This window comes from Archocentrus centrarchus, chromosome 4 (genome assembly GCF_007364275.1).
Source record: "Archocentrus centrarchus isolate MPI-CPG fArcCen1 chromosome 4, fArcCen1, whole genome shotgun sequence".
Taxonomy (NCBI): Eukaryota; Metazoa; Chordata; class Actinopteri; order Cichliformes; family Cichlidae; genus Archocentrus; species Archocentrus centrarchus.
Genome location: NC_044349.1, coordinates 26836756 through 26854338, shown reverse-complemented (window position 1 = coordinate 26854338; position 17583 = coordinate 26836756). Strand labels below are relative to the sequence as shown.

General features: G+C 40.5%; 1 protein-coding gene across 6 annotated transcripts in view; it reads right to left on the bottom strand.

The window, feature by feature from the left end:
• ralgps2 (Ral GEF with PH domain and SH3 binding motif 2) overlaps positions 1-17583 on the bottom strand; it is a 79400-nt gene that overhangs the window by 32833 nt on the left and 28984 nt on the right. For all 6 annotated transcript variants that reach the window (XM_030726677.1, XM_030726682.1, XM_030726678.1 and 3 more), the window contains 4 exons: positions 9489-9572; positions 6551-6640; positions 6365-6457; positions 5589-5715 (listed from right to left, as the gene is read on the bottom strand). In XM_030726677.1, coding sequence (XP_030582537.1) covers positions 5589-5715; positions 6365-6457; positions 6551-6640; positions 9489-9572 — 394 coding nt within the window. The remainder of the gene's footprint in view (positions 1-5588; positions 5716-6364; positions 6458-6550; positions 6641-9488; positions 9573-17583) is intronic.

Genomic DNA, 17583 nt, shown 5'->3' with positions numbered 1-17583 from the left:
TTGTTCTGATGAATAGTAACAGTGTCATGAAATCATTTCCAGCATGAAAGTAAAAGTATTACTGTGTAAAATATCAGCTATCAAATATCAAAGGATGATACCATCATCTAAACTGAACCACTTTATTAGATCTGATTTAAACACGATCAAAGCTGTTATAGCACTGAATAAGGTAAGTGGAACTTACAAATTAAAGAAAGTGGGCAGAATAGCTGTGACAACAGAGGGAGACCACATTAAAATAAATAAATCACATTCCTGTTCTAAAAAAGAAGAAGGCTACAGCAAAGGAACGTTTAAAGAAAGAAAACTATGAGGAGAAAATGACAACTTTGCAGTAGGTCAGATTATATCAGAGACAGGGATAGATAAGGGAGGATATTAAATGGTGTTGCTTTAAAAGAATTTGGGCAGATACATTAAGAATAAACAAAACAAACAACTATCCTATTCATTGCTGTCATTTATTTCCCATTTTTAGCTAGAGATACAAAAGCCAGCTTAAGTCTTTCAGCTCTGAACAGAGCAAAATTGATGAAACAAGATAAACGGTGGCCACTGGCATCAATAAATATGATCCAATTTGGAGGCAAGTCAACAAACCAATAGACAGATATTGATGTTCGGCTGATTTATCGGTGGATCCCCACTTTAGACTGAAATGAAAGTGGAGACAGAAAGTAAGGACGATAAAAGGCAACAGGAAGACAGCCAGAGGAGAAGGGGAACAATCCTTAAACATTAAAGCTTCTCTTAAAACTTAAAAAACAAAACAGCAGTACAAGAGGCTGTCACGCAGGACTGTAGGTTACAGGAATCGGTGGTGATATGAGATATTTGACACTTTAAACCTGCTGTTTTCCATTACATTATTTAGTCCAAACACTGATGCTCGTGTCCCACAGCTACCACTACTCAACAACAGCAAGCTGGAGTTGGAGTCGAGCGCCGCTGAGCTTGTTTCTGGCATTCTGTAAAAATTTCTCTCCACTGACAGAGGCCAAAAACAGAAAATACATACTACAGCATCTCATTAATAAAATTACACTGGGACTACCATAAATATTAACAAGCTCTTGATCAATGATGTGCTGTTGAGAGAAGTGTAACACTAACTCCATGAATACACAGGATATTTGTCATCTGTATTTTTCCACTCATTTGTGCCACAGAGCAGATCACAGCCAGCAGCTGTTGGTTCAACCATGTAACTGAAATCAAAAACCATTTTAACCATTTAAAAAAAAAAAAAAAATCAGATGCAAAATAAAATGTGCTTTATCCTCTTCCACATGTACAGTACTTATGCAATTCTATATGAGCACTTGCACAGAGGTGTGTAGCAGTGGCACAGACACTGATGGCAAAGTTTTGCTACTGATGTTGTACTGCTTTTGCTACACAAGTTGAAAGGCCCGGAAATATTTTGAAGTATATGTATGGCTTTATTCTTAGAGTTTAACCATATGTTTCTATGGGCTCTTTGTACCTACATGATTTACTAAAGATCAAGAAGGTGAGCTTAGACAGGAGAGAGCTGTGTCTGCCAAACCTAACAGTAGGTCACAGATCAGACTGTTGGACATACACACAGTTCAGCACAAATGCATCACTGTAGAGCCAACACACGGCGCTTTCTCCAGACCGTTTACCGACACTGATAGGCATCACACCCACAAAAAGATGGAAATGGAGCATAGACACAAGCATGTTCAGAAGGCATACAAATAAAGTTTGTAGAAAACAAAACCTTCTGGTGCATAAATAGAAAAAGCATCTGGTAATTTCAGCCCTCCGCTGTAAGTTGGGACTTTAATTTAAGCCAACACCCAAATTCAATTGTTTAGAAACCAGAGAGGTCATCATGTGAACATCAGGAGAGACCAGGCACAAATTTACTCATTGTGCACGCATGCATGCATGCACGCAAGCACGCACACACACACCCACCCAACACTTAGCTGGGAGTAATGCTCGGGAACAAGCACTGCGACTTTCAGTCTCCTGCTCATTCATTCCCATTTTTTTTTTCCCCCTCAGAGGAATTGGGAGAATTTACGATTAAGGGAACTCTCCAGGAGTACGAAAGTGGCAATTTCTCTCTTGCCCGCCAGCTTGGCTCAATCCAGCCCCGAGGCAGCCAGTTGGTTACACATCCACAAGCATCACAGACAATTTCATACTGTAAGGAAAGACCATCCCACTCTCACATACATGTACAAGGAACCTCCACCCCAACACAGAGCAGCAAATGACGCATCATTTAAAAGCTTACCGAAAGGAAAATTTCCTTCTGATTCACATGTACACAATGAGGACATAGAGTTTGGATTTGCATTTGTCTCATTGTTTTACAGGCATCCATGATGGAGCACAGTGGGGGGAAACGGGTGGTTTAAAGTTTCTTTAATGACAAACAGACTCTTGGGCTCAATGTTTGTGTTTGTGTCTATGTTTGTTTGTGCACACTTCACTGTCCAAGTCTGAATCACACAGACTTAGCTGTGATATGACGCTGACTATAAGAAGGGAGGGAAAAAAAGAAATGGTGGTAGTATATTTAAGAAAAAGAAAAAAAAAAAAAAGTTATTTAGCCAACCTGAAGTCAAAACAAGAACAAACAGTACAGCAATAAAACCACACACATGGGCATGAACATTTTCCTTGCACAACTCATAAGGGATTCCTGTGTGACATCATACTGTGGAGCCAGAGAAAGAAAGAATATAAATATTCAAAGGAAGAAAAAAAAAAATGCAATTTTTTAAAGTTTCCTACTGATTCATGTGTTTGTTCCTGCTAAAGGGAACTTTGATGTTTCATAAGAGAGCAGAAATGTTATGCGTCTCGAGCCAAGGGAAAAAAAAAAAAAAAAAGATGGAGGTACAAAGAGACAAAATCTGCAGAGGAAACCGACAACTTACTGAAAATGACAGGAACGAGAGCTAGAAAAGCAAAAAGACCAATAAATGCAACTAACAGACTGATAAATGAATGTCGCAGTGACATAAAGATAGCAGGGCCAGGCAGAGGAAGTTTGCCTTGTTAAACCCAGATGCTTGTCTTTAAAAGTAACCTTTTTAGCCCGTAAACAGCCCATAAAGATAAGAAGTGTAAGTCAAGGCATGTTAATGGAGTCTTCATTCATAAGCAGGGATTCCTCCAACAATTTCTTTTAATTTTTACTTTTGTGTCTCCTGTTGAAATTCTTATAGATATGATGATGAAATCCTAAATGTGTGAGCCACTGGGATGCCATTTATGCAATTGCAGGGTTTTATAAAGCTATTTAGAAATGCTGCTTCTTTAACCATTTTGCTGATATGGTGCATTATTTGTGTCAAATACAGGCAATTCGAATTACTTAAAAATCTATTGCTCAGAAAGCATCAAAAATGCACAGCTGACATCGATGATGTAAAACTATTGACACATTTGAGTCTCGAGGCCATAAGGTGGTTTAATCTGGCAGAAACTGGCCTTTAAACGTTACACAGGAACATTACTCACATTCTTGAGTGTGCTGGAATAAACTACAGAAGACCTAATGTACAAGCAAACACAGCAACTTTCTAATTATCCATTTATTCCATAATTTATATCTACATGAATAAAGTGTGTTTAATTTACAGCATATGAGTAATTTGGGTGCAACATGTGGCATTGTGTTGAGTCAGCAAAATTTCCAGAGTGGAAATCTGGACGTCCCACTAACTTTTTGTTTTTTAAGCTATCCAAGAGTTATGGCTGGAAATAGAAGTGCTTTCAATGCAAAAATCCTGCATCACAGCAGCTTTTCTAGATTAAACCACCAACAGTTATCTTTAGCTCATTTTTTGCTACTCTCAATTTCTAGAAATTTCCCTTGGGTTACAAGTACTGCAGCAAAAGTCTCGAGCTGCCCACGTTTCTTTATATTTTTTTAAGAAAATGGCTACAGTGATTTACTGAAACATGCAAACAAGTAGAAATACAGTATATAAAGGCAAAAACAGATTTTGTATAATTCTAACAAGCTTTAAAATCAATATTTGGTAAGACCACCTTTATTCTTCAACACAGCGTGAGCTCACTTAGGCAAGCTTTCTTGTCATTTAAAAAAATGTTTTGTTTTTTTTTTTTGCATTTTTGGCCACAGCGGCTCTTTGTGACAGTGGAGAGAGACAGGAAATGGGGGAAAGATACAGGGGAAGACACGCGGGGCAAATCGGCAACGGGCCGGGACGCGGACCCGTGCGGCCCGCACCGCTACGCGGCGTGTTTATGTGGTCGCCGGCTTCACCACTAAGCCACCCAGGCTCCCAGCTTTCTTGTCATTTTTAAGCAGTCTTTGGGAATAGTTCTCCACCCTACATGAAGGACTGTTGTACCTCTCTACTGACAACCTTGTACTGACTACAGATGATCTGAATGAAAGATTTCAAATTTGGATTGCAACTATTTTTCCGTCCAGTTCTTGTGTAATTTGGCGTACCTCAGCTTTTTCTCCATGCTTCCCTTTCTTAAGAATGGCTCTTTGACAGGCACTTTTCCACTGAGACCATTTCTGATGAGGCTTTGGTAACCAGTAGATGGGTCAACTGAAGGGTGAGATTCATCTCAGGTCCCGTGTCAGGCCGTTGCTGCATTTTGTCCCCATTTCTTGAGGACAGGACATTCATGTTCATCTGCTGTAGTTTTTATAGGCCTCAGCCTCCCACTTCTTTTGTCCAGTTGCCTTTTTTTTTTTAAAGGTCACACTGCACACCATTCTGAGAGATGCCAAGTTTTTGACTAATACACTATATTGCCAAAAGTATTCACTGAACCATCCAAATCATTAAATTCAGGTGTTCCAGTCACTTCCACAGCCACAGGTGTATAAATCCCAGCACCTAGGCATGCAGACAGCTTCTACAAACATTTGTGAAAGAATGGCTCGGTGAATTCCAGCGTGGTACCGTGATAGGATGCCATTTGTGCAACAAGTCCAGTCTTGAAATTTCCTCGCTACTAAATATTCCACAGTCAATTGTTAGTGGTATTATAACAAAATGGAAGCGATTGGGAACAACAGCAACTCAGCCACGACGTGGTAGGCCACGTAAAATCACAGAGCAGACTGAGCGGATGCTGAGCCACACAGTGCACAGAGGTCACCGATTTTCTGCAGAGTCAATCGCTACAGACCTCCAAACTTCATGTGGCCTTCAGATTAGTTCAAGAACAGTGCAAAGAGCTTCATGCAATGGGTTTCAATGGCCAAGCAGCTGCACCACGCCTGACATCACCAAGTGCAATGAAAAGTGTCAGATGCAGTGGTGTAAAGCATTCCGCCACTGAACTCTAGAGCAGTGGAGACGTGTTCTCTGGTGTGATGAATCACGCTTCTCTGTCTGGCAACTCACTCATTTTCAGTCCACAAAGAAAAATAAATAAATTACAATAAAGTCTGACTCCTTGAAAGCAAAATATGAGGAAATGAGGAGAGGCACAAGACTTTTGCACAGTACTGTACCTATATAAGACAAAGAGACTGATTGAGAAGGGAGAGTTGAGATGAGGCAGTTGTTGCTCGGTATGTATGCAAGTACATTTGTGTCTGTTACCTAGGTATGGTATACAAGAGACCATGCTCTGGCTGCTGATGTAGTCTCTCAGGCGTTTATAGTTGTCTTCTTTGGTCATCAGGTAGTCGAGCCGGTCAAACGTTGCCTTGTCCTTCCGATTCAGTAACTAAACAGGAAGAGCAGAATGGGGAGAGAACCAAAAGAGGGCATTAAAATGGGTTAGGAATGCGTTAGGACTAAGAGGCGTAAATGGAAAGATTTTACCACAAAAATATTTTAAAAAAGAAGAAGAAGAAGAAGAACCTCCTGTGGTTTTGTGGACCAGAGAAATTTCCACCATTACATCACAACATCATTATGCCATTATGCAACTTCTACATCTTGACTGAGAACACTGACAGGCATGTTTGGAAAGCGGACACTGATTTACAATTGAATAATGAATTCAAAATGTTCCCCGTCCATAACGATCTTGTGAAGTTTGTATACAGATGCTTGGAATTTCCCCAAGACACATCCATCTCAATATCAGAGTTCAAGGAGAACGCATTTGTTAACATCTCACTTTACTTGACAAACTTGTGTGAAATTAAAAGTTGCTCAATGTTTTAAAGGCTTCACTCTTTTTTTTTTTTTTTAACTCTTCATTCTGTCACGTTACTTCTTAGTTCATGTTACTTCTTAGTTCATGTTACTTCTTTATTAGTCTCAGTTTATGTGTCCACTGTTTTGGTACAGGCCTGGGGGAAAATCCTGCTTATTAACAGCTAATACTAATAAACCCTGTGACTTCAAAGCAGAGTAAATATACTCACCGCCCAGGTTTTGGTAAGCCTGAAGATGGGAGCACTTTGTAATGCTGATACTACGGCCATGACTGCATGGAGGTTGTTCATGTCACACAGTTTCTGTGAATAGTTACAGTCCATCAAACATACGTTTAAGTTCAAACATTCGTGTGGCTAGAACAATGAAGTCATGTGGTGGGTGGACTAGTGTACCTTGGCAGTGCGAATATACAGACTCAGCACCTCAGCTCTGATCTTCAACGTCTGCGCATGGAGGATCTCTCGTACCACCCAGAAACTCGTCTGGAAAAAATGCACGCAAACAAGGATTACGACTCACCAGAAGTGTTACAGAAAACTTTACCTTTCATATGTTACAATATCCCTTTAAATTAAAGTGGGGATTTCAAGTAAGGACGAAGGCAGTTTGCGTCATGAAATCTCCCGATTTTGAGTCAAGAGCCAAGACATGCAGATGTTCGTGACAACTCTGGGTTCAACTGATAAAGCAGAGCAATCGGCAAACTGCAGGAACGCTAGTTTGGAGTCAATTAGAAATTAGCTCAAGGAAAAACAAGACTTTCGGAGGAAAACCCAGCCAATACACAAGAGATACACACCATAACTCCTAATACTTCAACTGCAAAAAAGGAGGAGGAGACAGGGAATACGTGAATGTGTTTAGAGTAGTTGGCTAGACTTAGTGTGATGTCAGAAACCTGTCTCTTTAGGGAGAACGCTGGCAAGCCAGAGTTCTGATTACATGTGCTTGCAGACACAGACAAGTCAGTGAATCAATCAGTGTTTAAGCTCCTGGGAGGGAGAGAATGGAAAGAGGAAAAGGGAGAAGAGTAACGGAAGAGGAGAGGTAATGGGAGGGGAAGTTAGCTTCAACGCCGTAGGGCTCTAAGGGCTTTCAAACCCCACAGCTGTCTGTACATCATGTTCTGATAAGAGAGAAAGACTGACCATCCCTATGTTTACTTCTAACACAAACTCTTTTTTTTTTGTATCAGTTTCTGATTTATCTTCTCACTTTTCCCACTTATACATTATCCCCTACTTGATTAACTGGCTTTGGCTACGTGGTCAACATTCCTCCATGAAGGCAACAGATCATGAGGTGTGCTCTTCGCGTGTGTCCATCCATCAATTAAGTACGCGTGTGCGGCAGCTTCCCTGTGCTTTTAAACATCCTTGATGTGCGCAAATTCTAACTTACAGCTGTCTGTGCCGGCTTTTTCCTGGAAACAGCCCCGAGACTTGTTTTTGCTTCTAGGAAGAGGTGAGGAGCTGAGGAGTGAACAGATAAATTCATTCTCCTTCACCCCGTCCTGTCTTATAAACACACATTACTCTGAGGTAGTGTACTGACAGGAAACAGAGCCATGTGCTTTTAATTTTCACCGTTTCACATTAAGCAATGTGGAGAAGGGTGATGAAAATGGGAACAAGACACACGGATGGTGGACCCCGACTCCACTGGCGTCCGCTTTAATATGACCTAATATGACCACTTTAATATGAAATGACCCCTCATAAAGAAGTAGCTCCCACTTTCAAAATGAAAAACTCAAATGCTGTTACATTTAACGTCTGCCTCGTCTGTACAGTAGAAAAGACTTTCCAGCAAATGTTAAATTTGATTCCAATCTGGGAGCAAAAACATGCTGTAGCTTCACATTTAGTTTCCTCAGCGGTCTAACTTGATATCTGTGGTCAATCTGGACAGAGCAGGTCTCCAAAAATCACTATCCCTATGGGGTTCATTACAGCGCATGTGTCTACGTCTGCTTTGGTCGCAAAAACTGCACAATGATGAGATCACTCATGACGGCAGCGCTCCACATAGGTGCGTTCCCAAAGCGTTTATGTGTGCCTGAGAGAGGGCTTTCCAGACAGGGTCATGTCTTTAAAGAGCTTTTCTTGAGAAAAAGAGAAGGAAAAAAAAAAGCTGATGTTTTTGGGGCCGTGTTTACGAGCGTATCAAGGCCTCCAGATGGAGCTACAAGGCCCCAAGGTGTCAATAATCATAAATAAAGAGGAAGCAGACAGATCCAACCATAAGCTGATATGTGGAGCGACCAACTAATGGCCTGAAGGGAGAAAGAGAAGGGATGGAGATGAAGACTTGGCTAATGAGGGGAACTGCAGCTGATGATAGCAGGATTCACTCGCTGATGTGCCAACATCTTTTCCGCTGTAAAGACAAGATGGGGGGAAGGAAAAAAAAAAAAAAATACTAACATGTTGATGTTGAGTCTAATTTGTTTTGGTTCATAACCATAAAATCTTTATTAACCTTCAGATTCACAAAACTAAGGAGCAATTATTGTGCACTCATCATATTGTATAAATGAGCTGGCCAATTTTTTTCTGCTTCACTGGCTCCCAAAGTAGAGCGCCAACAAAACAAGGGCCGGAGGACCAGAGAATATGGCTTCAGCTCAAGCAAAAGGGGCTTTCTGGGACTCGCTGTCCTCCCAGTCGAGGTCCCATTACCAAAAAGCTCATTTTCCTTGGCTGCCGGCAGCTGAGTGTGTGCAGCTAACATCCTGAATCACCGTTTGGGATGTTCTATACATGAGGAAGTTTTCACAGCAACACATTCCTGTTAAATAATCTCATATTTGTACTTAAGGGCAGTAAAGTGGGTCCCGAAGGAATTTGGCAAAAACACTAGACGTGAGTTAAAGGGCATGGCTACCCCTTGAATCATTACCAACAACTTCCTGTTTGTTGATCATGCCAGTGCACATGAATAACTTCATGAAAGAAGGAAAAACCAAGGACAAAAAAAACTACTTTTCCTCAACGCTGCATCACCTGGGGACCATTTACAATACTTATGTAACTCTGTAGTGACTAGCAGGGAGGAGGCATTAAGGACTATAAAGAGATACCATGACAAAAAGCTTAAAAACAATCACCTCTGGGAAAGCTAGAGTGATGATCTGGTACATGGCGGATGGAAGAAGAGGATGTGCTGGAAAAAAAGAGCTTTATTCCCTCCATTCCTCAATGGCCAAGACTCGTAAATCTATAATCCTAGAGCAGGACTGTTTCTCCTCTCTCTCTTTTTTTTTTTTTTTTTTGGTGAAAGTTATCATTTATACTTACTGCCCATTTAGTTCAATCTTTAGTGTCTCACCTGGTTGAACCTGCAGGTAAAGGCCACAACATTTGGAGCAGAGCTGTGCTTCTCCTTCTTGTTCCAGCCACAGCTTGATAGCTCCTGAAAACACAGAATCAGGGAACATGAAGGTTATGCACCGCGTAGCAGATTTTGTGTGCGCGCGTGCGCACACAACAGCTTTTAACTCAATGTATTTAGCAGTCTAGTCAGAGGTCACCCTGTGAGGGGAGGTACAGAGCACAATGTAGCAGGACGGAAACACAGATGAGGAAGAAAAAACAGCAGAAGACAAGATCGAGGCAAAGGTTCGGCCAGACTAATGAATGACTGCTGCGCTCCCACCCCCAAAACAAAAAACATGTTCATAAGCAAAGTCAGGGTTTTCCACTGACAGACTTTTACATGCGTGGGAGGAAGGATTGCTATTGGGATTTCCCAGCATGGAAAACAGCTGGCTGAATCCTTGCCAATATCAATCCAGAGCTCAAAAATAATTAGTATCCTAAACAATGACTTTTCTATAACTGACCCTGAATGCAGAAATGAGCAAAAAATTAAGTGTGATCATCTAATTATTATTGATCTAGCTATTGTTCCTCTTTTCCAGCCACCTTTTATGCCATTTCCAGTAGCTGCACAGCATGGCAACTGTGTTGTGGTAATAAAACAATTGGGGGCTGGAGCCTCTCTCTTTCACCATAGGGTGAAAGGCGTGGTACACCCTGCCGCAGGGCAAACACACAATTTAGAATCAACAATTAACCTAACCCCACTAACTGCATGTCTTTGGACTGTGGGAGGATGCCTGAGTACCCGGAGAGAATATACAAGGAGAACATGCAAACTCCACAGTCCCCAGCCAGATGGTGGATTTGAACCCAGGACCTTTTTGCTGTGAGGCAACAGTGCTAAGCAAGTATTTTGGTGCAAAGGTGCATTTGTTGAATGTTGAGGGTTTAATTAAAAAAAAAAAAAAATGCATGCAATGCACTTTGCTGAGAAATCCAGCTTGCTTAAAATATATTTAAACAAAATAAAACAAACAAAAAAAAAACAAACACTAGGCACACGCATTTGAGAAGCTGTAATTAGCATAAGAGTTGCTCATGAGTAATTTTAATCTAGGCAACTGTTGGAATATGATATATGCTACATACATTTACTTACGTACGTTTACTTCCCTGAGAAATTTGTCTGGAAAATAACTTAACTGATTAAAAATACAGAAGCTTATAATGTTCTGTGTCATCATGAACTTTGTGTTCTGACTGTACAATGAGCCACACTGATAGAGACTACACAATGATAGAAATGGAGACTTCGAGGTCACCCTGTTGTTGAAATTATCTGTTTTCCACATTCTGTTTTGTAAATGATGTAATCAAGACTGATATGCTCTGAATATATGACAACTGTAACTTGAATTAGAAAGTGCCAGTACTTCATGCCATCTCACACGAGTATGGTATGCAGTCTGACCCAGATTAATCTGTAAACTGTTTGACATGGCTTTATTAAATTTAATATTTGGACTCCTTATTCCTGTTTGTGTTATGTCATTCCTGTTCGAGAAACGAACACGCAGAAACCTAAAGGCTTAAACAGAAACAGCAAACAGCACCCACACTCTTGGTATTATTTTAGATTCCTTCACAACTGAAATGGTCACTCACTGATTTTCAGTCAAAAGCTTGTAAATTAATTTCAGCAGAAGCAGCAGCTTCGGAAGCACCAGAACTGAAAGTAACTGCATTCCTTCTTTCACCAAAGTGAACTGAAAACTGTAAAAAAATAAATAAATAAAATAATTCCAAAAACATACAGAGATTTCTTTCTGAATACCAGGCTGAACTCAGTATGGCTTTCAGCTGATGTCCTCGGCGATTAGGTAAAGCTGGAGACCACACACTGATCTTTCAAGAGGAACCCAGGCCTGTATATTGCCCCTGCAGGCTGTCCACAGGCCAGGGACACTGACATAACAGTAGGAAAAATGTTGTGCAAGCTTTCCTAATCCCTGCCAGCCTGGCTGACTTAGGCTACAATATGAGCAGCTGAATACAGGCTGCAGCTCCACACAATACCCCCTGTGAGGCAGTTAGACTGTCTGGAAGCAGCAATCTCCATCCAGCTGCTCACAGCTCCCTGAACTGGGCCGTATCACAGTGTCTGCTTTTAAAGAGAAGTTGTGCTCATTCAACAGTGAGTCTCCAAGTTAAAGTGGCCAGCGGGGGCAAAGATACAACATATCAAATACAGATGTTAAAAGCAGACACTCGTGCGTGGGCGAGGTAATGCCTGGGATTCGTTTTGCCTGAGTCAGGATGAGGAAAGGAAAAAGGAAAAAGGAGTGCAACGGAGCAAAGATGAAGGCACAGTGGTGAGACCATAAGGTAAAACACTGTAGAAAACCTAACACAGTATCTTCCCACAAGGCTTACTAGACCATGTGGAGACTCCTGTATGTTTAAGTGTGCTGTCCATGTTACAGGATGCAGCTAAAATAGTGCCCTGTCTCACCAAAAGAACTAATTGTTTATTTTACATCAGTCCTTTTCAAATAATATCTTCCCTTTGTCCTGCCATCACGCCAATCATTCTCCCCTCATTTCCTTCCACATAACTTTGGTGATGATTCCTAAAACAAACACGTCCCATAGTTAGCGGAAAGTGGTTGCGTTAGTGTGCTCAAGCCACCGCTTGCCCACCCAGGTAGGCTGAACACCTGAGAAGGAGCACAGACAGACTTTGGTGTTCATCACTCAGCAAGGCCACAAAACTGAAACACTGAACCTTCATTCATGTCTGGGCGTTTATCTGAAAACTGGTTAAATCTATTACAAAGAGGGTTATAAGGATCGATGGGTATAAATGTGCGGCATAAATCCACAGCTGCTTCAGTGCACAAATGACGTTAGTAAACACTGTGTTGTTGCAACAGTCATAAAAACTAGAATTCTCGAATCCAGGTTGTGGATCATTCCCAAACAAGAAAAAAAAAATCTCAATAATGCCTTTAAATTTTGGAAGACAATAAAATCTATTATCTGATGATAAAACTGGCAAAAAGCTTTCCCCAAAGTCTCGCATCACAAGGCTGACATGCTTGGTTGCTTTAATGAACATTTTATAATGGCCGGTACACTGTTTGACACTCTAAATCAACAGCACTCCTCTGCTGCATTTAATAATAATTCTGTGGCCGGCAAATCCTGTAGTTTTAACCCAGTGACAGTGTCAGATGTGCACAAATCCCTCAGACTTTTAGATACTAGAAAAATCAGCAGGCCCTGATAAGTTGGAGCTTTTCTTTTTAAAGCTGATTGTACTGCCCCGACAGTTTTGTTTGTTTTTCCTTTAGGTACAAGTGAAATTCCAACCATATGGAATTCTGCTTTTGTTCTCCCTTAGTTTAAAGGTGGGGATCCTTCAATTTTAAATTATCATAGAGCCATTTCCAAGTCCTGGAAACCTTTGTTAGTGAACAGCTGAAACTTCCTGTCCTCTAAATAATATTAAGTGACTTCCAGTCAGACTTCAGGAAAAATTACAACTACAGAAGCATTAAAAGTGATAAATGGTTTCATTGTTTCAGTAGATAACAAGCAGCAGCTGCCTGATAAAGGCCTTTATCACAGTTTTATCAGGCAGGTCTCGAGATGTAAAAGCTTCTAGCTTGCTTTGTGTGACAAAAGGAGTGTCGGAGAGTGCTGTTCTAGGGCCACTATTATTCATTTTAGATATAAACAATCTTGGTACTAATATCACTACAACAAGCTTTTGTTTTTATGCTGATGATATGGTGACATACTCCTCAGCACCTACGCCTAAGCAGCTTAACCAGTGTGATTTAAAACGTGTTTTAAATGCTGACAAAACTAAAGTGGTGATGTTCTCAAAAGCAAAATCCAAACCTCAACCGCTGAGCCTTTTACATATTACTACAGTTCAGTTCTCTGAGACGAGTTAGTATCTCAACATAAGCATTCAGGAATTGCACCTGATGACTTACTCTCTTCTACATCTCACATTCAGCGACTTAATAACTATAGCTAATAACTGACTTACACACTTCAGAAAAGTGTAAGAAGCTATTGTCTTGGGTCCTTCTGTCTATCCCAAATTGTGTGTGTGTGTGTGTGTGTGTGTGTGTGTGTGTGTGTGTGTGTGTGTGTGTGTGTGTGTGTGTGTGTGTGTGTGTGTGGTTTATGCAACTCCACTGATTGTAGTGCTTCCTTTCTTGGCCAGGACACTCTCATAAGAGAGGTTTTCCCCCCCCTGGTTAAATAAAGATTAAATAAATAAATCCTTACTTTAAATGATTTAAGCTCTGTTGTTTTTTTCAGTTGTGTTACAACTTAGTCCAGTTTCCTTATGTGACCATTAGGCCATTAGGATTTTATTTCCTTTATTTTTCCTAGCTCCTTTATAGCCTCATTTCACACTCAGGCAATACAAACTCTGACAACAGTTGAGTCTTTGGAGAACGGCTTTGACAAAGCACCTCTGGTAAAGAGGGTTTTAAATGCTGCAGTAAAAGACTGCAGTAAAAGGGGGAAAAAAGAAAAAAAAATAGTCTGCTTTGCCAAACCAGAGCCAGCCTGTCATTTCCACATGCTGGTCTGGCTGAGCAGCATTTTCATTAAAGCACAGTCCCATGGGGCTGATAGGAGCCGGATACATTTACACTGTTGGGTCTGTATAGTTAAAGTGAGAGCTGTTAAAGAAATCTGATGTCACCTCTGGCTGATAAAAGGGTAAAAAGAGTGGTCTTCATAATCCAAACAAAGACATTAACATAATCACGACGTAATCAATTCAATGTGATTTGGTTTAAAGAGAGGTAGAGTAAGTATTCTTGTATTCTAGAAAAGTAGTAAAAGCTAAATAAAATAATCAGCTGCAGCTAGGCCACCAACTGCAATGAGCTCATGTCAGCCATCGCAGCGCTTCCTTTTTGTCTTTGTCTACTTTGTTAATGGAAACCTGTGTCGAGACAACGGGAAACAGTTAAAGGCCACAGGCCAAGAAAGGAAGAGCTGATAAAAGATGAGAAACAGAATGGAAAGAGACGGGAAAGGGGGAGGCAGTGAGATTGTGCAACGAACCTTAATGAAAGAAGAGAGGTGACCGTAGAGATAAGATTTACTGCAAGTGACGGGAAGGTCTACACTGGGACTGTGATTGTGTCTGTGCACCGATCCACACCTTAGGACTGCTAAATTATACCAAATGTATTGATTTGCTAGTTGATTTCTGTTCTAAAGACCAAAAAAAAAAAAAAAGACAACAGACTACAGGAGATGTCAAGAAAAGAGAAAGGAGGAAGACCAATAAAAGACATTTTTGTCTCAGAGTCATGAACTACAGACTTGGCAGGCACTCAGAAGCCAGCAGCAGCCTCCATTACCTGGCTGTGCACACCATGGAAAGAATTACTTTTCTAGGAGTACATTTATTTATATAATTTAGTACATGTATTTTATGTTATTATAGTCAAACCAGAAAAGACATGTTGCTATAAAGAAGATCTCAAACTTCATTTGTTAAAGATGATATACGCTTACACACACAAACACACATCAAATATAATTAAGAACATACTGGAGGCTGGACTAAATCATCTTAGACAATGGAAAATGTGTCCGTGTGGTTTTTCTGCTTGTACTACCAAATCATTACTTTTCTCCAATTTTCAGCATGATCAGCGTGTCCAGACCATCATGCTTGACAGGCTGCAGTGTAGGAAGGATTCCCCTCGGTGTTCGTTGTGTAGCAATTAAAGTTTAATCCCTACATTAGTCCTGTGCAGACTATGAGGATCTACAGAAAGCTATACTTGATGCCTCTGTTACAGACTGTATGACAGAAAAATAACATGTTACTAAGTCTTTCTTTATCTGTCATCCAATGCTGGAAAACACTCAGCCAAGAAAGAGAAACATTACTTGCATCCAACTACAAAGTCATCATCATCATCATCATCATCATCATGATCCTCAGCCTGGAGGAGTTCTACCTTGGGTGCGTGAGAATCTGACAGTTTTCAGTGGTACGTAAAGTGCAATCTGATAGCAGCTCCCTGAGAAGCGCAACCTGCCAGCAAAAGCCACAAAATTACATACTTGGCTGTTGTCATGACTGTGTTAAAAACAAAAGGCAACCCTCTCCCTCTCAAGCCCCCCCTGGATCACTCAATTACTCTTTTTTTTCCCCCTTAGCTTTTATTTCATAATATCTAGCTGCAGATCTGATTATGAAATTAGGAATACCCTGCTGGGACTGAAAAAAATAAAAGAGAAGAAAATTTTTTTTACTCTTGTCAGCTGATCATCCACACTATAGTGAGCAGCTATGCATTCCAGGTCACTCTCAGTAAACACCAGCCAATGCTATAATCCATTAGCAGTCACTGCTTTGTGAATTTAGATGGAGAGAAAAAGATTTGCCACAAGACCCCCACAACCATTCCTCCCCCCCCTCTCTCTGTGATCCATCTTGTCATTTTAATGGAAAACCAACAGCCAAGGAACATAACAGAAATTCATTTGGGGGTTGTAGATCAGTCTGCTCCGCAGTATAGATTATTTTACCATCGAAAAATATCTTCTGGTGTTTTCATCATTTGTACCTCTTTTCCAAACAGAGCACAAAGACACTGGCAATGCTCTCAAACTCTGTTCGTTTCTTTATGCACTTTCCAGACCAAAAAAAAAAAAAACTATTGTAGTGATGAGGGTCCATTACGTAGTGGAAGTAAATTACAGCAACCCTCGTGTATGGCAGGGGCTTGTGAGCTGTCACTTTTGTATCATGGGAAGCAGATGTGTTTAGATTCTGTGTTTGTCTCGGCCGTGTAGGACTGACATGTTCAACTCTGATCTTTTAAACCTGGTTCTTGTGAGGCTTTTCCAATAAAAAGATAGAGGGAGAAAACTACCCTTCCTACCTAGAGGGGCTGGCCAGGCATTTTACTTTCTCTCTGCACAGTTTTCCTGTATCCATCTATGGTTCCCATGCAATCTTTTATTGATATTGTGACAGACTTATCTTTTCTTCTTCTTCCAGAGGACTTGGCTAGACCTTTCAGGCTCCTCTCCATACATATGCTTCAAGTCATGACTGAAATACTTGAATTAATGAGAACCTCTGTTTTAAAATAATCTTGTCTCTGCTAAATTTGCAAACTCATGGCAGAATATCTGTTTGTGTGTCATATATGCATGCAAAAAAATACCATTTAAAACACAGACTTTCTCTCTGTGGCTCGCCGTCTCGCATAAACTCACACACTATTATTATTAAGACAGTTATGATGTGTTTATGGAGAGAGGAAAAATAAAAAGCTTAAACGCAGACACCTAAAGGCCAAATCACAGCTAGTTTATGGTCATTTCAGCCATTTCAAGTAGTTAGTGAAGTTATTATGGAATTAACTGCAGTAGCAGTAGAGCAGTTCAAATTTTAAGCTGCTATTTTTTATATTATGCAGTTATAAGACTAATGGACAAGCTTGGATTATCTATAGTAAATCTGGCATAAAGACATTTACAGGAGATCCAATCAAAAAGTTTAATAACTGTCAATAAAAAGCAAAAACCAAGCAAAGCATTTACAGTCGTCTCCTTGTGCACATTTGAACCGCTTCCAATGTTTCTGCTATATTTAGAGCTCTCCCTGGAACCCAATTATGACCAACTGCACATTTTCATTGAACTTACCCAAGGAGCAAAAATCAAGTTAAAGGGAGGGTCAAACTGACCCATTGAGAATCACTTGTGGTGACAGATGAGATGAGAGAACTGGGTCTCTGGCTAAAACAGCCGTTTTCAGTGAAAAAAAAATCTACAATATCATCCAAGTCCAAGACTGCCAACGTGGAGTTCTACCGTTAGCATCCTGAGGCATTTCAGATACAACGCTTGCTGCAAATTACCTGAACTGTGGCACAGCTCATTAAGAGATCGAACGGCAAAAACAAAAAACTCTGAGTTTTCAGTCATCCCTCACCACCTGCCTTGCTTGCCAAATTTGGCTCTTTGTGACTTGGTCCTCTTCCTCAAAAAGGAAATTCAAGTTGAAGGTTGGATGACATTCAGCACTTAATGCA